The sequence below is a fragment of the Equus asinus genome, chromosome 9 (assembly GCF_041296235.1).
Source record: "Equus asinus isolate D_3611 breed Donkey chromosome 9, EquAss-T2T_v2, whole genome shotgun sequence".
Lineage (NCBI taxonomy): Eukaryota > Metazoa > Chordata > Mammalia > Perissodactyla > Equidae > Equus > Equus asinus.
In genome coordinates this window covers 24,881,672-24,909,021 of record NC_091798.1, presented here as the reverse complement: position 1 = coordinate 24,909,021, position 27,350 = coordinate 24,881,672, and the positions used below count along the sequence as shown (strand labels likewise).

Here is a 27,350-nt window from a genome sequence, read left to right as displayed (position 1 = left end):
TATTTGCAAATGTGGCCAACAGCCAGATAAGCCTGGCCTGCAGAGTTTCTGTAACAAAGAATAGGGTGGAATCATTTTTGTCTTATTATTTTCTGCACTAGGGAAGAACGAAGCTTCCATGAGAGAAGTCTCTCTTAATCTTGCAGTCTGTTGAGTTTTAATGCTGCAGTATTGGAATCAGGTTGACCTCATGGGGGAAAGACGGAGCTGCCTCCTTGTACTGCAAAGTCTATTTATGGACTTCACCAGAAACCCTGGTCATGCCTCTCGCCCTCTCTGTGAAGATCTCCCTAACTCTGCCAACCAGTACCGAAGTCTTTCCTTCATCACAGCTCTTGCACTTACAGCTTAGACTACACATTCCACAGCAATAGAACGGGAGAAAAGTGCTCAAGTCCAGCGTCCTCAGTCCTGAGTTCTCTCTCTCTGCAACTTACTGGCATGCAAGCCTGGGCAAGTCATGCCCCACAATTAGCCTCTGTCTTCTCATCTGTAAAATGGCAATAACTCCTGCTCACTGGGATCACAGACTTTAGCCAATTCAGCAGGTATTGTTGAAAGCTTATCATGCATCAGGTTCTCTGTTAAGCCTGCTTAAGTAAATCTTGGAACTGTCGCTACACAAAGCTAACCAAATTCTGTTAATGTAGGCCTTCTCAGAGCCTATGGTATACTAACCCACGCTGTGCAGCTAGAAGGAGGGGGAAGGTGTATTGAATTCCCTGAATTTTTTTGCCCTCAAAACCTTTTTGGGAGAGATTTTTATTTTATTCTATTTTTAAGAAGAGCTATTCCCATATTATGGAAAAGTTTTCTACCGAATGCTGGGAATTATCAGAAAGAAGGTTCAGACAGTTACTGAAGCTGGTATCATTTTATGTGCTGTGAAATTGTCACCTGAGATAATATATAGGAGAGTGCATTGAACATTGTCAGGTGCCACCTGCATCGTCTGTCTCTGATCTCCTATTGGTTTTGGACTGTTACTTGAATGTTAATGTTGCCTTTCCATCTATAGCAAAGGCTCTAGGCAACCTCTTACACTGCTGGTACAAATCTTCATGCTGTGCCAGGCACATAAAAGGGTGACTGGCTGAGCTCTGGCCTTGGCTTTCCAAGCCAAGCAAAGATAAAACATCTGCCTCTTAATGCATCCCAAAGCAACCTCTGCAACAGCCGCAGCCCTCACGACTAAGTCCAGGTTACAATATGTCACTTGGAGCTCTTTGGTTGGGAAGTGGAAGAAGCCATTCTTAGCCAAGGCATCCCGTTTAAGCCTCTTGTCTGACCTCAGCCCAAAAGAGGAAAAGGCATCAGCATTTTCTCTTCTCCTATGAAGTTAGCTACATTTCAGGAAACTTGACTAGCAAATTAAAGTTTATTCATAATTTTATGTCTCCTGCTGACTTGTTTATTACATCTGTAATTAGAACCCCTCCCCTCTGCCAGCCTCTGGTCACACACACCCACACCCACACCCACACGCTCACCAGAAGAACCACTGATCTTTCACTTCCTGGGAAGTTTCATTCAATTCTTTATAACCTCAAACTATGAGAAATTTTCCTTGGCATGTTATCTTTAAGTTACCGATTGCATTTTTATATGTCTGCCCTAGGATCCTTACTGATGATTTCTAGAGAAAGCAGAAAGTAAAATTTAAACTGCCAGAAAGAATCAATAGGGAAATGAACAGATTTTTGTGTAAGAGTTGTCAGCTGAGATAGTTTAATTGTGAATATTTTTCTAAAGGAGCTGTTACTATTCATTGTGGAGGTACAGTGGAATTTAAAAGGTAGGTTGTAGGATTGAAAGAAATGCCCACTGAACCCCAATATATCAGACTGAAGGAATTCATACTTAACACTTCCTGAGCTGAATTCTTAAGTCCCCAATCTCCCATCTCACAAACTCTCCCTGTGAATGTTCTCTCTTACCCGCTGTTCTCTATCTCAGTAAATGGCCTACTACCTCTTCAATTGCCAAGAAATGGAACAGTCATCCTTGGCTCTGTGCATTCCTCATTCCCAAGCCCAGTCACTTATCAACTCCTGTCTCTTCTAAAAATGTATACTCTCTACTTGTCTTCCCCTACCCCAACTCCAGTTCTAGCTGCCATGGTTTCTCACCTGGATGACTGCAATAGTCTCCCACCTAGCCTCTCACATCAAGTGTTACCACTTTCTTGTCAGTCCTCATAAGGTAGCCAGAGTGATGATGTTTAAATGAAAATCCGTTCAAATCATGCCCATGCTTAAAACCCTTCAGTGACTTTCCATCTTTAGAGAAAGTTCAATATTGTTTAAATGGCCTGTAAGAACGAAGAAGGAAGACAGATCTATCTTATATTTAGACATACCACAAACTATAGAAATAAAATAGTAAGTTGTTGAGATTGGGGACTTAAGAATTCAGCTCAGGAAGTGTTACGTATGAATTCCTTCAGTCTGATATATTGGGGTTCAGTGGGCATTTCTTTCAATCCTACAACCTACCTTTTAAATTCCACTGTACCTCCACAATGAATAGTAACAGCTCCTTTAGAAAAATATTCACAATTAAACTATCTCAGCTGACAACTCTTACACAAAAATCTGTTCATTTCCCTATTGATTCTTTCTGGCAGTTTAAACAGATAGAAAATAGAACAGACTAGAAGGCTCTGAGACAGCCTCATGTGTATTTGGAAATTAATATATGATAAAAGTGGCATCACATATCAGTGGGGAAAATAACATTCGCTTGGTAGATAGTGTTGAGGAAAATGGCTTCATTTGGATTCCCACCTAAACTATATACAAAAGTGGATTCCAAAGGCAATAAAGACTTAGTATGAGAAGTAAAAGTCAAATGTTAATAAAGGAGAATACAAGGAATGAATTAGGGCAGGAAAGGATTTCTTTATGAAACCCCAAGAAACCATCCTTAAGGAAAAACAAATGAGTTTTCTTATATAAAAGTCAAACATTCCCATTCATGAGAAGACAGCGTGGGCAGAGTTAACAAACCTGATGGCAAACTTGGGGTATGTGTTTCCCTCTCTCTTTTGATCATCAAGCTCCAAACACAAATTGGGTTTTCTCTCTGCCTCTTAAATATACCAAGCTCCCTCCTGCCCTAGGGCCGGTACACATGTCTACAATTCTGTCTGAAAAGTTCTTTCTCCTCTGCTTCAGCTAACTCATTTTCACTCATCCCTGTGATCTCAGCCAAAATATCTCTCCCTTAGAAACATCACCTTTGACTGCCCAAATTAGGGTAGGTTTCCCCTGCATATGCTCTCATTTCAACTTCCTCTTTGCATTCCTTGCACACATTGCAATTACAATTATATAATCATTTATGGAACTCTTAATTTGGGGTCCATCTTTCCTACTAGGTCATAAGCTCCAGGAAAGCAGAAGCCACCTGCTCAGTACTTGGCACAGTCCTTTATGCCTAGAAGATAGCTTGAAAATGTTAATGGATTGAACTGATAAAGGACACTCAAGAGGGCATATTCCAGACCACACACCAGATGAGTGCGGCAAGCCCAGGGGAGATTCCAGGCATAATTTAACCTTTATGTCAGCAAGAATTTGGGGAAACAATTTGTGCCCCTGTCATCTAGAGGCAACATCTCAACTCTCATTTGTATCACCTATGGTTCCTTGCACTCCATTAGGTGGTAAACAAAGACTGGTTGACTATAGACCTACACTGCCTCCTCCCACCACACTCAGTTTTCTATGTTTAAACTATTCCATCAGCCGTGCTTCATGGCTTGCCTTTTGAAAACTCTCTTTGACAGTTGATGTCAACTTTCATTTAATTACTTGTTTTGTTGACAATTCTCACTCTCTGTTGACTCTTAATTTGATCTTAGCATTCAGTTATTCAGCAAATATTTATTGAAAGCCTAGTTGGTGCCAAGAATGTGCCAGGCACTAGAAAAGCTGGCAGTCCCCTTCCAGTGTTGACATGCTAACATGACACCTCAAAAGAATCATTGCACAGAGCAGCCCAACTAAGTTAAATGTTAAGAGAGACCTAAATGCACCCAAATTTGGGCACAGTGTAGAGAGTAGCTGAATAGGAATGCTACCATGGAAAAACTGGACCAGTTCCCAGCTTATTTTGAGTAAGTGCTTCACAGTGTAGCTCATTATTCATGATTGGAAAACGTTTTCAAAACAAGAGAAATCTACCCAAGCATCATTATAGAAAGATTTTTCCAAGTAAAATAGAAATAACCATACTGGAGTGTTGTTTTTAAATACTTGTCATGCTTTTAAAAGGGTCAATTCAAAGACAACTAAAGCATCACATTCAAAATAATGATAATAATAGAGGCATTGATGCTTGCTGAAAGAGTTACACTATCCTTTGGGGATGATTTTAATGACAAAGCTAAGTTTGTGTCTTTTTTTTTTTTTTTCCCAGTCACATCAAGAGTTTATTTAGTGAACATTGATCACTGTAGCCAATACATTATGATACTTACTGCAAAGAAGCCGGTGACTTCTGATTACTCTGTTTTCTGTAAACTGACCAGGGAAGAATGATAGTGTAGAGAGAGCCCCCGAGAGAGAACTGGCTATGAGAAGCCCATGAACTATTGCTTATTTTGGTATTCCTAAAGACTGAATCCCATAGAAATGGATTTGTTTAAGGGAAAATTTTCAAATAAGGTGATCAACCCCAAAGGGAAATCCCATGTCCGTGATGTATTAAGATTTGTGCCTACTCAGACTCAGAGATGAGTGTCTTTCCAAGGTCTCTTCCTGGAATTCCCAGATCTTAGAATTTGGCAGCCTAATATAGCTTTCAAAAAAAAAAAAGCTTTTTTATTTCAGAATAGCTTTCTATATACAGAAAAGTTGTAAAGATAGTGCAGATATTCTTATACACCTCACATGCAGTCTCCCCTATTACTAATATCTAACAGTAGGAGGGTTCTTTTGTCACACTTAATGAGCCAATATTGATACATTATTACTAACTAAAGTCCATCCTGTATTCAAATTTCCTTAGTTTTTGCCTAAGTCCTTTTTACGTACAAAGATCTCATCCAGGATGCCACACACATGTCTTGTTCCTTTAGGTTCTTCTTGGCTGTGACAATTTCTCAGATTTTTTTTGGTTTTGATGACCTTACTAGTTTTGAGAATGCTGGTCAGCTATTTTGCGAAGTGACCTTCCTGAGATTTGTCTGATGGTTTTCTCTCGATTAGATGGAGTTTCAGGATTTTGGAGAGGAAGACCACAGAGGTGAAGTGTCATTTTCTTCACATACATCAAGGCTGCCTACTATCAGCATGACTTCTCACTGTTGATGTTGGCCTTGATCACCTGGCTGAGATCGTGTTTCAGATTTCTCTACTGTGAAGTTTCTAGCCCCTTTTCCATGCTATGCTCTTTGAAAGGAAGTCACTATGTGCAGTCCACTTTTAAGGAGTAGGGAGTTAACTATAAAAATTGTTTGGAATTCTTCTACATGGGAGATTTGTTTATTCTCTCCTATTGATCTATTCAATAATTTATTTATATCAGTATGGACTCGTGGATATTTATTTTATGTTTTGGGTTATAATTCAATACTACATTATTTATTTTCTTGTTCAAATTGTTTCAGCTTTGGCCATTGGGAGCACTTTCAATTGTCTCCTGTTTCCCTTTCCATGCTCCCATAATTGTGGAGTATTTTTGTTTGTTTGTTTGTTTTTTGAGCACTTCCTTCCTTGCACTACAAGATGCTCCAGGCTCATCTTTTATATTTCTTGACCCAGTCCTAGAATCAGCTATTTTCCAAGAAGCCCTTCTAATGTAGGTTTTGTTTGTTTCTTTGTTGTAGTTTCTGAAGTATTTTGATAGCCACTGTGGTAGGCACTAGACACAAATTGTCTCTCTTAATCCTCATATCGACACCATTAGGTAGCCTTTGACTTCATTTCATAAATATAGAAACTGAGGCTCAAAGAATGTAAATGATTTACCCAAGGCCACACAGTAAGTAAAAAGCAAATTCTAGCCCAAATCTGTGTGACTCCAAGGCTCACACTTTGAACCTTTACACCCCAGGCCAGCCTCCTTTGTTCTCAAAGTTAACATTAGATGGAAACTATGCTATTGTGAACCACTCTGCCTTTTTGTGAGATTAAAAGACAAAAGCCAGCCAAACCTTCCTCTGGGAAGACCCCTCAGGATTCCAGCCACGCTGATCCCTTCCTTCTCTGAACTTCATTCCCACTGAGAGTTGAAAAACTTCCCTGAATGTAGAAGTTGTTTATGAGCTGTCTTGTGGTTTTCCCTCTTTATCTTCATTCCCAAATCAGATTATTAGCTCCTCAGAGGGCAAGGAAAATATACTGCCCTGTAGGATTATCAAGATAAGTAAACTTCTGGAGGCCACATCATTTCAGAACAGACTGTGCTGCTACAGCTACCATCGAAGGCAAATATTAAAATCTGTGCCTTTCGTACCAGGAGAGCAGAGAGCTGGATTGAAGTGATATCACATTGTTGTTATGGTTATTTTTCATTGACTCAGTCTCCCACTGGGCAAGGAGTTCTCAAACATAAAAGTCATATCTCTCCCATTCTCCAGTGCCCCAGACAGGATATAATATGTTCTAGGCACTCAATCAGTGTATATAAAATGCTTAAGGGAAGCTCTCGGGCCGTGGGCCAGAGACTACCTATTCTTGACTTGTGCACAACTTTAACCTCTTAAGAAGGCAGTACTATGAGGTGGCTCTAGAGGTAGACAAACTGATAGCAGTGAAAAATGAGAGGTCTCTGATTCATTTAAAAACCCCACTGAAAAGAGAGTAAATGGAGAACAAAATTGAAAAGGAGTAAACTTACATGGTCATAGACAAATGGAAAGAAAATGATGGAAAGCGGGTAGATGAGAACTAGATGTCCCTATAGGATTGAAAGCCACTGTATGGAGTGAATGACCAGGGGCACTCATCCATGAGGCATTAGGTGTAGTGCCTACAGCCCACAGAAGTCATAATGCACCCTGGAGTGGGGCCAAAAAAGAGGACTGGCTCAAAAATCTGCATAAAGACCAACTGGACTCTACATCTAGCCCCACATCCCATCCCCGGTTGACCCAGTTAGGCAAGTACCTCTTCCCAGTCTAGCAGAGGATAGGAGAATTGTTTTCCAGAAGGTTCGACCAAAGGACCACTGGGCTTTGGATTTTAGACACAGATGAAGTTAGGAATGAGGCACCAAAAACAGGTTGAATTGAAAGTCTGTCTCTGAAGAGCAAAATGCCCAGCCCTCTTCTCCTCTGACACTCAGGACTCTCACATCTAAAGTTACACCACCACCTTCCTGGCAGGAGTTAGAAAATTCCTCTTTGATGAAACTAGCCCAGAGGTACTGACTGCCCACAGATATTGACATTTGGAGGTTCTCCATTGAATTAGCCAAATCCCCACTACTGTACCCTGTGGAGCTTCCAACCAGCTTTTTTATTACCATCTCAGAGAGGACAGGGCATCAATCAAACAAGAAGAGGATGGTATAAAAAGGAAAGTTCAAAGAATAAGAAAAAGCTCTTGAAAATTAAAAGTATGATAATACAAGTTAAAAAAATCAACATGAAGGTTGGAACTTAAATTTGAGGATATTTGCCAGAAAATAGAACCTAAAGAAAAAGATTGAACATTAGGAGGAAAAGAAATAAAGCATTTTTTTATAAATGGAGCATTTATTGACTCTAGGAGAAGGAAAAAGAAGTACAAGAAAGAAAAAGGACATGTTAGTTAAAGAACATTACTTTGCTCAGCTGTGGACAACATACACATAATCGTAATAATGTAGATTCTGAATATGGATTTAACCTAAGTTGTGTGGAAGAGTAGATATTATTGCAGAAATTCAATGGCTAGAAGCTGAAGAAGATAAATCAAGAGATAGCATAGAAGCAGATTTTGGGCCACAGGGAGGGAAATACCTGAAGAAGCATCCTAGCAAGTTGAAAGCTCTTATGGGGGTGAGAGGTATGAACCCCTGGTCTTTGATATAAGCTTTGTAGTATTTGACATTTATGTGGACTGTTTTGATATAAGAATAAATAATACATTTTTAAAAATCAGATATGAGAGTTTTTAAATATCAGCATGATGGAGCATTTACTGTTCAAATAGCCACACGCATACAGCAGCCCCTGGAGGATGTTGTGGAACAAATAATGTTCATTTCAGTGGTCTTGAGTCATCAAGAAAAGGTCTGATTTGGGCCGTCCCAGTGGCGCAGCGGTTAAGTGCTCACGTTCCGCTTCAGTGGCCTGGGGTTCGCCTGTTTGGATCCTGGGTGCAGACCTGCATACACACTGCTTGGCAAGGCGTCCCACGCTGTGGCAGGCGTCCCACGTATAAAGTAGAGGAAGGTGGGCATGGATGTTAGCTCAGGGCCAGTCTTCCTCAGCAAACAGAGGAGGATTGGCGGCAGATGTTAGCTCAGGGCTAATCTTCCTTAAAAAAAAAAGAAAGAAAGAAAGAAAAGGTCTGTTCTGATTCTGTTCTGCTTTAGAGAAACACATGTGATGGGGATTCTTCTCTGTCAAAATTCTGCAGACTTTTGTTATTTGGGGAGAATTCTGATGTGGACCTGTTCTTCTCACCCAACGTGGGAGAAATGATGCATTGCCTCCCTCCCTCATCTACCACACAGCCTCACCCTGTGTCCAGAAGAATTGTGGGCTGGTTGGCCACAGACTGACCTGATCTGGTCCAGAACTCTGATCTTCATCATTAACCGCAGTTCTGCCAGTCTTCTTTCTGCCAGACAGAGCTGAGCCTCCTAGTGGTTCCCTGCAAGCCCTTTGTCCTCGGATGGTTGCCTTGAGGTCAGTTTCTGAAAGTCATTGGCCCCAGAGCAAGATCTCCTGCGGCAGAAATTAACCTCCCAGACCCAGAGACTGCGGTGGTGAGTGGGAGGGAGGTAGGGGGAAGAGAAGAAGCTGAGAGGGCAGAATTGAGCTTCTCAGACATGAAAGAGAGTGTTTCCCCTACTTCTTCTAATACCACGGAGACCCCAGGGATGCTTTGCTTGGCTGGTATTTCCTGATTTAGTCTCAGTAAGCAGAGCCAGAGAGCTAAATGAAATCACACTGACCCAGCTGCCGTGGGAGGCACTTCAGTGCTTGTTAGCTGGTTCGTGCTTTTTTCCTGGTAATCTTTCTGTTATCAGGTATTTGGGAGGATTACAGCAATGTGTCCCAGGCTAGATCGAGGCTCTTTGTTTAAACCCTGATGTAGCAAAGACTCAATTTCCCAGGATGTTAGCCTATTAGAACAATTAATGCTAAATTATACTATTTTGACATGATAATAAAAAAGAGTGGGTGGCTTTATTATATCTCTTGCTATAAAACTTGATCCAAGCTGTTGGAGATTTTTTTCCATGATAGAATTATTTGAATATTATTAAGAGTAGGCAGGTGACATATGAAGATACTAGGATTTGAAAGATGATGGGGAGCCAGCCACATATAGGGAGATCCTTTGAAATATGGAAACAGAGAATGTTGGAAATGGAACAAAGTCCTGACTCAAAGCACAGGTGGGTCGTGAGGACTCGGTAACGCAGATGAAGGTCTTCCTCACTTCTCTCCCTCTCCCTCGCCCGCCCTTACCCTAACAGCTGTGGAGGACTTACTGTGTGCCTGGCACTGGGCCGTGTGTATTAATTACACGTAGAATCTAATAATGTCAATAATAGGTGTATGTTAATAATATGGTAATAACTAATATTTGTACCATCCTGCGTATAAAGAAACTGAAGCTTGGAACAGTTATGTAATTTTCCTAAAGTCACCCCACTAGCAAGTGGTACAGTGGGGTTTAGAAACCAGGGTTTCTACTGCATATGTGGCACATAGTGAGGGCTCAGTTATGTCAGCCGTGAGTTTGCTGATGGTGTCCGTGTTGATGGTGCAGAATGCAAAGAATGAACCACAGAACAGTTAAATGATTTGCTCAAGGTCACACACTGGTCAGTGGCAGTGAGCTTATCCAGTTCCCTGATTCAGGTCCTCCTTCTCTCTCCCACGTTTCTGAAAATACAAAGAGAAATGTCAGCACACCAACTTCTAGAAACAAATAACCTCCTGTCTAGGTTCCAGGTTCTGAATCCTCACATTACTTGAATAGTTTTAAGTTTTAAGTAGAACTTAAACTATTAAGTTTAAGCACTGCCAGAAACAATGCCCAAGAAACTATTTTAGGCTAATATTTGTTTCCTAGTGGCCAAAAAAACCCAAAAAAAAGACCTACAGCAATATTAGATTCAGTGTATTTCATCCTCCCTGATCCAGTTGAAAAAAAAAAAAACCAAGCTTTTTTCATCAGGTAAAATTTTAACTTTAAACCATTGTGTGGGATTACAGGGAGGCAGTGGGTGCACTGATGTGGGAGAAGTCATCATCTCTCCCCCTGACACTAGGACAGCAGCTCTCATCCAAGGTGACATGGGTATTTAGGGCCTGAGTGGGTCATGGGTCTGAGTCCATCCATTTTAGCAGTTCACCTTGGGGGTGAGAGACCATGACTCTAGACCATCAATCTATGGTAAAATGCCTTGGTGGTGGCTCCATTCTCCCCTCTCCTCTGCTTATGAAAACTACCTCAGGCCTTGGTGTTGGCTGCCTGTCAGCACAGGCCTGCCACTCTGCCATATGCAGGTACTAGGCTGGGCTTGCTGATCTGGTCCCAGGCCCTGCCAGTTTTAGAAGGAAAAAGACATTAGATGAGCAGCCCCAAACCATCCTACCTCCATGATCTCCCTTTTCCATTCCAACTTGGCACAATCATATCTATAGTCTTTTCAAGGTTCAGCTCAAGCATTAGCATCTCCTCTGCTTCCCACTCCACAGCCTCAAACTATGAACAGTCTGACCCTTCAGGAAAGTTCTCCACACACTTCGTTTGCAGCTCCATAATCACCCTTCCTGTTCCCTGCCTGGTATTATACATGGGCCATCTCATTGTCCCCATGTCAACATAAGACTTGCCTATCTTCAGTTTCCTCATAACTCGTAGGACAATGATTTTTCTGTATTTGGGACCCTGCGTAGTGGTGTTATTGCATTTTCAGGCAGGTATATGTCGTGTGGTAACAAAGGTTTGGAAAGACGAGAATGACTACCCACATTCTTTTTTCTAATAACAACTATCTGATTACTGACATGTTCTGTCAGAGATTCATCCTTTAGTTTATGGCTTTAGTTTCCTCCACGAAAGGGAGAATATCTTAGCCATGTGTTGGCACACTGTGGCCTGTGGGCTAAATCTGGCCCTCTGCCTATTCTCATGTGACCAGTGAAGTAAGGATAGTTTTTATATTTTTAAATGATTGAGGAAAAAAAGGAAGCATAATATTTCATGACACAGTAAGTTTATATTAAATTTTAAGTTTAAAATTATATGAAATTCAAATATCATTGTCATGAATAAAGTTTTACTGGAATACAGCCATACTCATTTGTCCCTGTACTGTCTACGGCTGTTTTTGCACCAAAATAGCAGATTTGAGTAGTTACCACAAAGACGATACATCACACAAAGCCTAAAATATTTACTATGAGGCTTTTTACAGAAAAAATGTGCCAAACCCTGTTCTGAGTCATTCTCAATGTGAAAATTGTAAAAAAAGGAGTGGGGTGTCCTTTTTGCTGAAGGGGGAGGAGAATGAAGGCACAGAGTGCCTAGAGGAAAAGAAATCTGGAGACAAGAAAAGGAAGAAAGAGGAGTCAAAGGCCTACTTGGAGATGCCAGGTCTCCTGGGTCTGTACACGTGTGTGGCAAACATCTCTGCCTGGAGATGTCAATCTTCCCAAGGAACACCTGGATCTCACAGCTGGTGGACTTGCCCAGGGGCAGAAAGTTTGCGTAAACTTAATGCTCTCCCTTAGGGACTCCGAAGGGTTCCTTTGGAGAAACCATAAACTAGACAGGGTAGGATTAGGAGATTATCAGTCATTCCTGATGATTCCAAGTACCAAGATTAACTAACATCTGCAGTAAGATCTAAAGGGCTCTATGTCCCACTTATCTCTGATTCAATAATATTTCTGTGTGTGAAATCTATTTTGCTTGTGTCTGTTTATGTGTCTCTTCGGGAGAAATCCATTTTGGATGAATGCCAATTAATTATCACATATGTGGGGATCATTAAACATTTGGAGTTTTCAAATAAAGACACATCAATTAGATCTTGGTTTAAACCAGTTCAGCCCCTTGGAGAGTTGGGATTACAGGTTTTTTGTTTAGAAATCTGCCACTTTCAAGCATTTCTCTTATTTTCTTATTACAGGGGAATGCCCTTTACTTCAAATCTGCCAGAAATGTTACAGTGAACATTCTCAATGACCAGACTAAAGTTCTAACTCAGCTGATAACAGGTAAGGAAAGATAGAACTTAGCAGCACCTGGTCCACACTAAACACTCAGAAAATGTAGATTCGAAGGTTGAATGAAACTCCACGTGCAGTAAAGACAAGCCTGTCTGCTAACACATTGTACAGTGGGGAGGAGGGGAATGTAGCGTGTGTTCCCTGACTCTACTGAAGGGTAGAGTTGCATCAGGTACACACGTTTAACTTATGCAAATCTGATAATCCTTGTTCAGGGGAGGAAATAAACTATTTTTCATGTAACATGGCTCCTAAACACAAGCCAGCTGCTTCATCTGGTGTTTCCCATGGAAAAGCTCTCTGCTCCAGTGTTGGAGGAAATGCTGGCTGTGTTGGATTATTGGAGAGATAGCAGAGTATACACAAAACCAGGCATGCCGGACTTTATGGGTGCTAAAAGGGATTTTTAATGGGTGTTTGAATCCATGCCATAGTTGCCGTATGTGCTAACTTTGAACCTAGCTCAACTGCAAGAGGCAGATGTAGCCCCACTGAATACATGTGTGTGGTTCCTTTTAATCTAGCAGATCTGCTGCTCACAAGTGTGGAAAGCACCCACTGGGTTTCATGCTGCCTATTCCTGAAATTTAAACAAGGATTGGTTATTCATAATAATGATTATAATGATAAGCACGAGCATCATGGCTGTGATTAAGTGTTGAGTGGTCTGATTAATGCCCCCTCTGTAGGTTATGAGCAGCAATAAACAGGAGCCGTAAGGTACCCCCACAGTAGAAGGGAAAAGGAGTGTGTGTCTGAATGGCACTGTTACACTTCCAGACAGAAGATGCCATTTGTGTGGCTTCAGGGATGAGAGAGAAGTGTACAGATGGACATTTTGAGAAGCCAGTTGCCCAAATGCCCTGAAATGTTCCTGTGACTAAAACATCTGGAGCCCCACTAATAAACACACCTCTGGGAAACAAGTGACTTCGGGCCCAGAGTCTCGCTGGAGAAAAAGCATCGTCCCCCGGCCACTGCCTCCATCCCGCAGGAGTGCTGCATACGAGTGCCTGGAGACCACAGCCAAGGGGTGGCTTGGACCTTGTACGAGTGGAGGGACTCAGGGGTGGAAGGAACCACAGCACAGCAGAGCCCGTAATCCATAAACATGTTGTTCCAGCATGCGGCTGGATTGTCGGCCTTGCTTATGTAACATCTGGCCCACAGTAACAATGCTAAATAATTAAATAAACAGCTTCAGTAAGCAATGATTTAAGCGGCATGTGTGAAAATTGCCTCCAGGAGGGAAATAAATCCAACCTCCAGCTCCCAGATTCCTGCGTTTAAAAGGAACTTATTTAGCCTGCTGCTCATTTGCCATTTATTTGCAGTGGGAGATTTGGTTTACTTGAGAGATTTTGTTTTGATAAAGCTGGAACTGCCCAAATGACTATTGTTCAACAAAAGAGTCAGTCAGTCAATCTCTCTCTCCCCCTCCTTCTCTCTCTTCTCCTCTGCCCCATCCCCACCTCCTCCTTTCCTTTTGCTTCTCCCTTCCAACTCCCCCCCCCCTTGACTGCTCTCCTTTCTCTTCCTCTTTTCGTCTCCCTTTGTCTCCCTCTCCCCTCCCTCTCTCCTTCCTTTCTCTCTCTCCTTCCCTCTCTCCCTATCCCTCCCTTCTTGCTTTCTGCCCCTTCTTCTTTCTTCCTTCTCCTTCCCCTCCCTCCCCATTCTCTCTCTCCTTTCCCTTTTCCATTCTCTCCTCTCTCTCACCTCCCTCATCCCTATGTCTGTCTCCCCGCCCAAGTTAGGTCTCTTGGGAGCTGACACACCAAGCCCTAACTCTTTAGGTAAGGCACAAGATAACTAATATTAAAATGAGATGGGCAAGAAGCCATCTCAACACCAGCCAGCAGGAGTCTTTCAAGAAGATTTCTACATGGAGATTGAAACAGCAATCAAAAACCTCCCAAACAATAAAAGTCCAGGACCAGATGGCTTCCCTGGTGAATTCTACCAAACATTCGAAGAAGACTTTAATACCTACCTTCCTCAAACTCTTCCGAAAAATTGAAAAGGAGGATAGGCTTCCTAACTCATTCTACGATGCCAACATTATCCTGATACCAAAACCAGACAAGGACAACAGAAAAAAAGAAAATTACAAGCCAATATCACTGATGAACATCGAGGCAAAAATCCTCAACAAAATACTAGCAAGTTGAATACAACAATACATTAAAAAGATCATACATCATGATCAAGTGGGTTTCATTCCAGGGGTGCAGGGATGGTTCAACATCTGCAAATCTATCAATGAGATACAGCACATTAACATAATGAAGAATAGAAATCACATGATCATCTCAATAGATGAAGAGAAAACATTTGACAAGATACAGCATCCATTTATGATAAAAACTCTAAATAAAATGGGTATAGAAGGAAAATACCTCAACGTAATAAAGGCTGTATATGACAAACCCACAGCAAATATCATTCTCAATGGAGAAAAACTGAAAGCTACCCCTTTAAGAACAGGAACTAGATAAGGATGCCCACTGTCAGCACTCTTATTTAACATAGTATTAGAAGTCCTAGCCAGAACAATCAGGCAAGAAAAAGAAATAAAAAGGATCCACATTGGAAAAGAAGAAGTGAAACTGTCACTCTTTGCAAACAAAATGATTTTATATCTAGAAAACCCTAAAGAATTCACTGAAAAACTTTTAGAAACAATAGAGGAATACAGTCAAGTCACGGGATACAAAATCAATGTACAAAAATCGGTTGTGTTTCTATACACTAACAACAAAGTAGCAGAAAAAGAAATTAAGAATACAATCCCATTTACAATTGCAAGAAAAAGAATAAAATACCTAGCAATAAACTTAACCAAAGAGGTGAAATACCTGTACACCAAAAACTATAAAGCATTGTTGAAAGAAACTGAAGAAGACACAAAGAAATGGAAAGATATTCCATGCTCTTGGATTGGAAGAATTAACATCGTTAAAATGTCCATACTTCCCAAAGCAATCTACAGATTCAACGCAATCCCTGTCAAAGGTCCAACAACGTTTTTCACAGAAATAGAACAAAGAATCCTAAAATTTATATGGAACAACAAAAGACCCCAAATAGCCAAAGGAATTCCTGAGAAAAAGTACAAAGCTGGAGGTATCTCACTCCCTGATTTCAAAATATACTACAAAGCCATAGTAACCAAACCAGCATGGTACTGGCACAGAAACAGACACACACATCAATGGAACAGAATCAAGAGCCCAGAAATAAACCTACACATTTATGGACAGCTAATATTCAACAAGGGAGCCAAGAGCATATAATGGAGAAAGGAGAGTCTCTTCAATAAATGATGTTGGGAAAACTGGACAGCCACATGCAAAAGAATGAAAGTAGACCATTCCTTTACACCATGTGGAAAAATCAACTCAAAATCGATTAAAGACTTGGATGTAAGACCCAAAACCATGAAACTCCTAGAAGAAAACATAGGCAGTACGCTCTTTGACATCGGTCCTAGCAGCATATCTTCAAGTACCCTGTCTGACCAGGCAAGGCAAACAAAAGGAAAAATGAACAAATGGGACTACAGCAAACTGAAAACTTCTGCACAGAAAAGGAAACCATCAACAAAACGAAAAAACAACCTAACAATTGGGAGAAGATATTTGCAAACCATATATCAGATAAGGGATTAATATCCAAAATATACAAAGAACCCGTACAGCTCAACAACAAGAAAACCAACAACCCAATTAAAAAATGGGCAAAAGATCTAAACAGAGATTTCTCCAAAGAAGATACACGGATGGCCAACAGGCACATGAAAAGATGCTCAACGTCATTAGCTCTCAGGGAAATGCAAATCAAAACTACAATGAGGTATCACCTCACTCCGGTCAGAATGGCTATAATTAACAAGACAGGAAACAACAAATGTTGGAGATGATGTGGAGAGATGGGAACCCTTGTACACTGCTGGTGGGAGTGCAAACTGGTGCAGCCACTATGGAAAGCAGCATGGAGTTGCATCAGAAAATTAAGAATAGATCTACCATATGATCCAGCTATCCCACTGCTGGGTATTTATCCAAAGAACTTGATAACACAAAGGCATAAAAATGCCTGCACCCCTATGTTCACTGCAGCATTATACACAATAGCCAAGACTTGGAAGCAACCTAGGTGCCCATCAGGGGATGAATAGGTAAAGAAGATGTGGTATATATACACAATGGAATACTACTCAGCCATAAGAAATGATGAAATCTGGCCTTGTGTGACAACATGGATGGATCTTGAGGGTATTGTGCTGAGTGAAATAAGTCAGAGGGAGAAAGTCCAATACCGTATGATCTCTCTCATAAGTAGAAGATAAAAACAACAACAAACAAACACATAGCAACGGAGAATGGATTGATGGTTACCATGGTGGAAGGGGGTTAGGGCAAAAGGTGTGATTAGGCTCACATGTGAGGGGATGGACTATAATTAGTTTTTGGGTGGTGAACATGATGTAATCTACACAGAATTCAGAATATATTACGATGTGCATCCGAAAGCTATGTAATGTTATAATCCAATGTTATTGCAATTAAAAATAAAATAAATAGATAAATAAATAAAAAGAGGATTTCTACAGAGGAGAGTAGATTGTTCAAAATATAATTGTAAGCACATATGCACATGGACACTCACCCCTAAAGTTTCCCTTGAGGGTTCTCCTTTTACATTTACACACATGGGGGAAAGCATAGAGCAGTTCCAGAAGACAATATCTTATAAAGCCTGTTACACTTGATGGTGTACTTACCGGAGAGCAATGACCCCTGCTGTCCAAGTGGCCAGGTTTGCTAAGGCAATCCTGAGGACTCAAGATTCTCCTGCTTACCTAAAGAATGTCTCAAAAGCCCAGAAGATGTTCCAATATTAGCCATTCAGGTAATCTTTTCGCAGGAAACAATGCTTTAAATGGTATTTAAGTTCCCAGGCTAGGCTGCAATCACACTGGATCATCCTGCTGCTGATTTAGTATCATCTCGGTGGTGGGTCCGAACGGGAAACCCTCTGACCTGCAAGGAGGAAGTTGTCGTGTAGTCTTCCACAGCATCTTGCCAGTGTGGGGAAGAGTCCCAGGATCCAGGGAGTTGGGGAAATAAATTAGGCTGGGTGGCCCCCAGGCTTTCCAGCTCCCAGAATGGTGTCAGTGGCATGACTAGGAGAATACTGGTACATCCTGGTGGATTCCAGTCTTTCTCTCTGTTGAGGCAATTAATTAAGAGGTACTTCACACGTGTACTGCTGCACGCACAGGGGGATTATCTGAAGATTAGTTTCGGGTTAAGAATAATGATTTTCTTCCATCCCAGGGAGGAACAATGGGTTCACCAGGAGACCTCCTGAGCAGTCTCCAGCTGCATTTGCATTTCTCTCTAGAATCACGTTTTTAAGATTTCACACGTCCAAGGAGGTTTGGCAGCCCCAGGTGAAATCGACAAAAGGACAAGTCATCTGCACCATTGAGCCGGCCATCCCTCCTTGGGTTTTTGGCTAAAACTCCCAATTACTGAGCTTTATACACTCAAATGGTTCTAGGCCTTGGTAAATCCCATTGTTTTCTGAGAAGCCCTGAAAAGCAAGATAATTGTGTTTTGTGTTCCCTGATTGCTGCGGTCTCTTCAGTATACTCTCCTGTCTGTCTCACACACCACTCGTAAGTTCAGAGTAAACTCAGTTTATACACGGGCAGGTGTCCTTGACTGACTCCTCAAGGTCATATCTCCTGTAATTGCTCAGATCCTTAGAGGCAAAGTCCAAGCATTTGTATCCCCAGTCATACTGCCAGTTTATCATCTGACAGGATCCAGAGTGGGCAAGCTATGCTCCCCTATGCGTATCATAAGGCCATTCATTCGTTCATTCATTAACACTTCTTTACCTCCTGATCCCCAGTATCTCCCCTAAAAAATGGTAACAAGCCCAGAGCATTGACAAGTATTACAGAATTTACTGAAGGTTTTGGTGTGTCCAAGAAGACAGCTGCCTCTTAGGTCTTGCAGAACAAGCTAATACAAATCCCTCATTGTACCTCTCTGTTCTTTCAAGATCTCTCTCTGGTCCTTGTCTCCAGCTTTTTACTTCCCCTCATCCTCCAAAAGCCCTCTCATAGCTTCTCCTTGTTTGTTGGCTCCAGCCCCCTTCTCCTTTCTAGACAAATAAACATCCTTTTTCTTCTAAGGGACATGTCTAAGAGCTCAGTTCCAGACCCAGATCTGCCATTAGCTCACTTGGTGGCCTTGAAAGAGCCCTTGGCCTTGCTGCCACTGTTGTTCTCACCTGTAGCCTGAAGACAGTCAAATAAGATAATCTCCAGTCCTGTGCTGTTTGGAAATTCTGTACCTTGTCTGCTGTTTGAATACCCTGCTCGTTAAGGAGCATTTCCAATGTCCTTCTTTTCATCAGAGGGCTGATATGGATGTCTAGGCAAAGGATCAGATCTGCCAAATTGACATGATTATGTGAATGGGGCAAGTGTACTAAGAGGTACTCATCATGAATTCTTTTCAATGTGTTGTGACCATTGCATTAGAAAAATGGTGGTGGTCATGATCACAAGAATGATGATAATCACAAGAGCAGTCCCCTATATTTCACAGAGCTTGGCCGCCTACAAATTTCTTTCTACAAACACAGTTTAGTTTGATCCTTTTAACTTTCCTATGAGTTAAATAGAATAAATGGTGATTGTACAATTTTATAGGTGCAGAAAATGAGGTTCAGAAAGATCAAATGATTTGCCCAAAGTCACATTACCAGAAAATGAGAGAGTTGAGACATAATTTTTGTCTTCTGATTCTTAGTCTGATAGTCTTAACATAAAGGAAAGCAACCCGAGATGTCCGGGGGCTGGCCTGGCACTATCAGCGGAGCCTCAGGGTTCTCCTGTTTGAACATAAGTAATTTCACAGAACATCAACACCAGACAAGGCCAGTTGGTGGCCATGAAAGATCAAGACAAAACAAAAAACAAAGACAACTCTGATCATGTGTGAACACAGACAAAAATGGAAACATTTATCTAAAGCACAAAAATGACCAAACATGCCTCTATCCTGGATAATATGAGTGACTGCTGTTTCTTTATCCATTAGAGTTTTAGCTTTGTTCTGGTCTTCCCTTCTTCTGGATAAGATTTATTAGGATATCAGTCATAAAATTACTCCCACTTATTAACAGCCTCTAATCCAGAGCAAAGCCGCGTTTCCATAAAGCCTGCCCAAAATAACCTAACACAAGGTCAAATCATGTAAGTCTTCTCTTCTTACTGAGATGCCCCATGGTGTGCGTTCTCCCTCACTGCAATGATTAATAAACCCAACTTGTTCAACTACACGTGTGTTCCCAGTGGTATTTACCTGGAAGGTATTGAAGGCCCTTTGATTACTACACAGTCTTGAAAAATAACTAGAAAAAAACAAAAACTCTGTATCAGAATCTCCTAGGCAGTTTTGGGAAAAATGAAAGATTTCTGGTTTCTATCCTCAAAAATTTTTCTATGTGAATTTCCAGATCAAAAGGTAGATTCCTTTTGATCTGAGCTAGGGTCAGTGAGGTTGATTACACCCTAAGGTTGTTCTGGTGCATTTATGCAGACCATCTTTTGGGAACCATCTGAACTGTAGGTGTTCAGGTGGCTCCAGCTCAGATAGACTAAAATGTCTTTTTTTCCTTTTTTTTTTTTTTTTTTAGGAATTGTAACACATTAACCTGTTTTACTTTTGCTATAGTAGCTGAAACTCTGTGTGATTTTCTGGTTTGTTTATCAATAACTGTTTAAATTCATATCTGTCTCCATCAGAAGATGCCACCACTATAGCCCCACCTTCAAGAACAGCATCTGTTGTCGTATGCTAAACCCTCTGAAGTTTATTTTATTTTTTATTTGATTTTATTTTTGCTGAGGAAGATTCACCCTGAGCTAACATCTATTGCCAATATTTCTCTTTTTCTGCTTGAGGAAGATTAGCCCTAAGCTAACATCTGGCCAGTCTTCCTCTATTTTGTATGTGGGTCGCTGCCACCGAATGGCTGACGAGTGGTATAGGTCCATGCCTGGGATCCGAACCTGTGAACCCAGGCCACTGATGTGGAGCACACCGAACTTAACTACTACGCCATGGGGCTGGCCCCTGAAATTTATTTTTTACTGAATGAAATTCTAGCGTAAAAGATCCAACAACTTACTAGGCAATTAATTACAGCATATTATAGCCTTTTCTGCCAGGAAATGATCTATATACTGAGGAAATAGACTTGTCTGATATCAAATGCAGCCAGTCGATCAAGGCTACAGAGTGAGACATTTCAGCTGAATTTAAAGGCACCCTTTCCAACGGTTAGGGCTGGCCAAAGATATGCTGGTTGCTCCAAGAGAAGGTGAGCTTTCCATGCCTTGATATGTCCAGTCAAAATTTATAGATATTTGACAGTAGTTTGGTAGTTAGCTGAGGGAAATCTCATTCAAGCATTAGTATGGAGGAAGGACATGATGGCCTTTAAAATCATTGCCCAGAAGCATATGATTAAAAGGAATTGACAAGACATGGCTGAAGTCACAAGACTGGTTTTCAGGGTTGACTTATGAAAAACAATCCACTTACATTAAAGTCTAATATAATCTCGTCAGATGTATATGTTCTATGAAAAGCTCTGCCGGCCCCGTGGCTGAGTGGTTGAGTTCTCGCACTCCATTCCAGCAGCCAAGGGTTTCACCGGTTCGAATCCTGGGCACGGACATGGCACCCTTCATCAGGCCATGCTGAGGCGTCATCCCACATGCCACAACTAGAAGGACCCACAACTAAAAATACACAACTATGTACAGGGGTGCTTTGGAGAGAAAAAGGAAAAATAAAATCTTTAAAAAAAAACACACAAAAAGCTCTTTGTAACTGAATGCATGAGGCTAATGTATTCTCTCTCTCCATTCTAGGTCCAAAAGCCATAGAAGCTTATGGCAAAAAGTTTGAAGTAAAGACAGTTTCTGGAAAGTTGCTCTTCTCTGCAGATAACAATGAAGTGGTAGTAGGAGCTGAGAGATTAAGAGTTTTAGGTAAGGAATCTTTAATCATTTAATTGGTTTGATGCTACTGTGTACATTTTAGAGAAAAAAATGAAACTGTGTCGAAGAGTGCTTTAGGTGAATTACCTGTATTCTCTTAAATCAAGGCAGATGAAGCCCTCACCCCCTACCTTGAAGCTTGGTCCCCTGGTAAAAACTTCTCATGAGTCTTTGTGTCACATCTGCCAACACTGAGCATCAGGCGGGGTGTGGGCTCATGCCAAGAAGTATAATAAAGCATCCTATCTTCACAGACTGGCAGTCTTGCTGGAAGCAGTCAAGACTTGTGTATATGATACAGAGGTTCCTAATTCCTGGTTGTGAATTAAGAATCATCTAGGGAACTTCTGAAAAGTTTAGGTTCATGAATCCAACCATGACTTACTGAATTAGAAGCTCTGGTGGGAGGGCCTTATGATTTGTTTGTAAAACCATTTACAGGAATAGCTGTGGTTCTACAGTTGGGATCACTGAATTTGAGCGCATAGCAAATTAGTCTTCTGTGGCTGTACACTGAAACCATCTAACACGGTGGTTTAAGGCCTGGGGCTGGAGCTGATCTGGCTCTTAATCCCTGCTCTGATGCCTACTAGCTGTGTCACTTTGGGCAAGTTACCAACATCCCTGAGCCACTTTTCTTTTCTGCTCAGTCAGGCTAAGAACATCCACCATCTCAAGTTGTTCCTAGGGTTAAATGAGATCATGTTATATGCACTTGTCACAGTGCTTAGCACAAAATAGTGCTCAGTCAGTGGTAACCACTGGTGCTGCTCTTGCTGAGACCACTGCTCCAATCAATACTAGTACGACTTCTCCTTCTCTTGCTCCCTAAGAGTCACTGAAACATGGTAGTTAAAAGCTCAGACTCCAGAATTAACCCACTAAGATTTTAACCCTATCTCTATCTTTCACTAGCTATGTGACCTTAAGTAAGTTATCTAACCTCTCTGTGCCTATGTCTGTTCATCTATAGAATGGAGGTAATATAAGTATTGACATTCCAAGATTGTCAGAAGGATTGAACAAAATAATCTATGTAAAGTGGTTAGTAGGTTGACTAAAAAATAGAAAGTGTTCACTAAGTGCTAGCTGTTATCTTAAATTATTATTTTTACTTGAAATTATTATTTATTCTTTGCATCATTAATTGCACTCTGCATCTTCTTTCTTCTCCATTACTGCTGTCCTCCTCCTGGTTGTCACCTCCACCGGCAGTCAGTCAGTTTGTGTGAACTGTCTAGCTGTCTCTTTCTCTGTCGTGTAATACACGATCACATCTAACTTCCTTACTGGATGACTCCTAGGTCTTCATCCCCCGCCCTAGGGTCTTGCCTCAGTTCTAGATCTTCTTCATCTAGATATTCCACCAGCCTCTAGAACTTGGTGGATGTTGAGTGCCTGGCATAGTCAAACACACACATACACACACACACACACACATTTCATCACCCTTGCCTTCTCTCCCACCCTGACTTCCCTATCACTCTCACTAGCCCCATTATGCTCCTTTCTGTCAGTTTCAAAGCTTCAGATTCATCGTGACCAGCATCAGGCTCAGCAGAGTCAGAAGATGGAAGTGACCATGCTGAGGGGGCTCGAAGGAAGTGAGAATACAGGATGCAGGGGCGGCGAGCCAGGGGCAATCTAAACTCTGGTCAGGCGCTCACTTATGGCATGATCTAGAACAATTCCCTTTGTCTATCAGGACGTTGCTTTTTTCTGTTTGTAAAATGAGAATTGTCTAGAGCAGAAATTTTTTGAATTCAGCAACAGAAACTTTTAAAAATAGAATTTTACACCAAACCCCCATAAGTAGAATATATAAAAGACCAAGACTGCTCTGGGTTGTGGGTGGGGCTTTGGAGGAGAGAGTTCAGAGATTGGAGTCTTAGCTGTATAGTTTCATTCCTTCCTCCTCTCTGTCCTTTGGAGACCTCCTAGAACTTATTTTCAAAACCCCTTAAGTGGATAGTCTTTAAGGAAAAAAAAAAGTCTAATGACCACTTGCTATAGTCCAGGTACCATGCTTTATATGCATTATTGCATTTACACCTCACCAACACCTTATGAGGTAGGCACCAGTTTTATCATCCCCATTTTGCAGATGACAGAACTGAGCCCTAGGAAGTGTTGAGCCATAGTAAAGGGTAAAAGCCGGGATTCCCAGCCAGGTTTTTTAATGCAGACTGCTTCACTTTAAAGCACTGTACTTTGCTGCCTCCTCAAATTTGTCCCATTTTCAGATGAGTAAACAGAGGCTTGAAAAGATGATGAAACTTGCCAAGATCAAGTGCCTGTACGTGGTCAGACTGATGTTGAAATGCTTGCCTGTGGCTCTACCCTCAATGCACAGAGCTGCATGTAAATATGTTAATTCCAAGAACTTTGCCAACTCTCACAATTAATATTTTTCTCTATTATTTGTAGAAATGCTACTTTCCACCTTAGTTCTAGTTTGGAGAGGGAAAAAAAAACCCACAAAAACTTCAGGTTATCCTCTTGTTCAAGAGTACTTGCTATACCAGCTCTAAAATAATTGCCCAGGGGAAAAAGTGGTGGTATCTCCTGCCAAGATCGTTTTGTACAAATGGTGTCTGGCACTTCCATTAGTTCTGTGGCGCTTTGTGAGTCACCTCACTGCTTTAAAATCTGACTTTGCAAAGGTACAGAATAATTTTAGATGTCCCAACACTTTGATTTAATCTTAGTGTACAAAACTCTCTGATGGTATCTTTTAAGAACTTGCCCCCACCTCACCCCACCATTACCGAGACTGAGGGCAGGAAGATTCTTGCAGTTTTTGATCACTTGAAGGCAGGTGGATATTTTTGTTGTTATTGTTGCTTGTGCTTGTGATATTTCACAGAGAGAACGATTTAGGATAAAACCTGTCTCTCTCCATCATTAGGAACATTTGCTTTTTTATGTAAAAATCTAGAAAGGAAGCATAATAAATACCACTATTGCTACTAATGCTAAAAAGATTAGGAAATGACCACCCCACAAATCTCGCATCAACCTACTCAATGAAATCAGCCTAGTGTGTTGTAGAAATGAGCTTCCTGTCAGCTGGGCTTCAGCCATATGGTGTGGAACAGGAAGTTTAGGCAGTTTCATTTTCAGCTTAATGAGAAGTTTGTCTTTTTGAGCTGTGCAAGCTCTTGGCAGGTTTGAATCTGGGAGCATATTTCATAGTGGAGTCTAACATATCTGGGTTTGAATCCTTGCTCAAACATTTAGGTTCTGAGTGACCCTATCCAAGTCTATTTTTCTCTCTAAGCTTTAGTTTCCACATATATGAAACAGAAAGAGAGGAACAAAATAAGAATGGAAGTAAGAATGAATGAATATAAAGAAACATATGCAAATAAATCAGTTATTTTAACTGATAGTTGAGAAGGAATAAGCAGTAGAAAATAATAAGGAATACGTTTAAGAAGATAATGCCAGGCCTGGCCCCGTGGCCAAGTGGTTAAGTTCGTGCGCTCCGCTTCGGTGGCCCAGGGTTTTGCCGGTTCCGATCCTGGGTGCGGACATGGCACCGCTCATCAGGCCATGCTGAGACGGGGTCCCACATAGCACAACCAGAGGCATCACAACTAGAGCATACAACTATGTACTGGGGGGCTTTTGGGAGAAGGAGAAAAAAACAATGAAGAAGATTGGCTACAGTTGTTAGCTCAGTGCCAATCTTTAGGGAAAAAAAGAAGATAATGCCTCTTGAATGTTGTAGCTTAACTCCATTGTTTAAATTCTCCTCTGAATAACCACACCCACCTATTCAGTTTTCAGGACAGTGACTACCTTGAGCACAAAGGACCCTGAATAGTATGGCAAAGGGACTAGAAGCTCTAAAGAATGGTTCAACTATCAGGAAACTTTTCTCCAGGAGAAGATATGGGGGCATCAATGTAGGTGGACTGTAGTTGCTGATCTATCACATATGCACATCTTTCCCGGGGAAAAGAGAGCAGGCAAGAGCCACGTGGATGAAAGGCTGAGAGCACAGGTTTTATACTTGTCACTGGCCTGTAATCCTGGTTTCTGTCATTCATCAGCCAGTGCCTTTGGATATGTCACCTTTCTAGACTTCCTTCTACTCTGTGACATAGTGTACTAATGCCTGACTTTCACAGTGGTGGGGAGAACTGGATGATCCAATGTATGCAGAGTGAATAGCACAGTGCATGGCACACAGCACTCAGTACATGCCAACTGTTGTGTTGGTGATGGTTTCTGTTGGTCCACTGGAAACCTATCAAGTCTTAAAATTTTATGCAGCCCTTGTGTGTTCATGAAAGAAGTTACTCAGAAATTGGCTAGGACTTATAGGAGTGTTCATACATGAGATAAGTTTGGACTAGTGGATTTCCTGTACACAGCTAGGGCCAGAATAGAAAACAACTTTACAAGCTGGGAAGGACTACGGTGCCCATTTCACCTGGGTGCATGTAAGGCTGGTCTTATTAACACATGTGTTCTCAAGTTAGACTTAGGTAATAGATCGAAGGCCTGGGTTGAATTCCCAAAATTGTAGGGTCTCTCCCTTCACTTACTAAGACAGTGGTTTTGCAAGTGTGGCTTTTGGATGAGAAGCATCAGCTGTGATCTTTTTGTTGTCATGGAAACTCTCAAGCCGCACCCGAGACCTAGTGAATCAGAAACTCAGCTGAGGGTGGGACCCAGCACAAGGTGTTTAAATCAGCCCTCCATGGGGATTCTGATGCTCACTCAAGTTTGGAAGCCACTGACCTAGGACGATCACAACTAAATCGTTTTGCCACAACTTTGCTGGTAGCTTTCAGTTGAATTCAGGCTCAGCTTTCACCGCTTTCCTCCAGAAAAGCTACAATATACATATAGTTAATGTACGTTTAGGGCTTACTCTGTGCAAGATGCTGAACGAATCACTTACCTGAATAAATGCATTTGATCCTCATAACAACCTTACGAAGAGGACACTGGCTTGTCACTTTCATATAGACAGGAGCAAACTGAGGCACAGAGTAATAAAAACTTGTGCAAAATTACACAGAGAGAAACTAATGGAGTCAGGCTCTGAATCCAGGCATCTTACCCACTACACTCTGTCGTAGTAATCTTCAGCTTCCCCCGAACTCCATAGCGTGTTGGCATCATCATGAGAATGAAAGAGAACTGAGCAAGTTTTCTAGCTATTCCTCTCCAATTTGGCTTCTAGAGACCTTGCTATTCCCACAGCTCTCCTGCATCTCTGATTGGTCCTCTGCTTCTTTCACTAACTCTTCTTTCACCTAATAAATGACGTGTATTCACACTTGACATCACAGGTGGACTCCCCCAAGGTTCAGGCCTTGTTTTTCTCCTTTCACATTTCTAGGGGAGATCCCACACTTACACACAGTTTCAACGTTTGCTCTTGTCAGGTGACCCTCCAATCTCTATTTGCCTTGAACTGTCTTCTTAATTCTAGTTCCACATTCCCAACAGCCCGGACTTTTCCATGTGGATGTCTTTCCATCACTTCCACTTTATCCCTGCAGCTGAACTTATGCCTCCTACCAAATCCCCTGCCCCTCCAGAACCCACTTCCTGAATCCTCCATATGGGGCCGCCATTCCCCTAGTTTTCAAGGCCTTGCTTTCATTCAGGGACCAGACCCGGTCTTTCTTCTTATGGCCAGGAATGTCTTTGCCAACCTTGGGTTTTTCACATTACAAAGGTATCTATTTAGGTCTGACACAAGAGAATTTAGCTTTGTAATCAGGCCTATCCATTTAATTACCAAAAAGTTATAAAATTACTGTGCAAGATGAGGCATGATGTAGTTTAGCTTTAATTACAGAACCAAGTTATTAAATATTGGAT

At 41.4% G+C, this 27,350-nt stretch overlaps 1 protein-coding gene across 3 annotated transcripts in view; it reads left to right on the top strand.

Moving 5' to 3' along the window:
* The window catches only part of SGCD (sarcoglycan delta), an 894,446-nt gene that overhangs the window by 744,417 nt on the left and 122,679 nt on the right, over positions 1-27,350 (top strand). For all 3 annotated transcript variants that reach the window (XM_070517163.1, XM_070517164.1, XM_014842696.3), the window contains 2 exons: positions 12,313-12,400; positions 21,375-21,494. In XM_070517163.1, the coding sequence (XP_070373264.1) occupies positions 12,313-12,400; positions 21,375-21,494 (208 nt within the window). The remainder of the gene's footprint in view (positions 1-12,312; positions 12,401-21,374; positions 21,495-27,350) is intronic.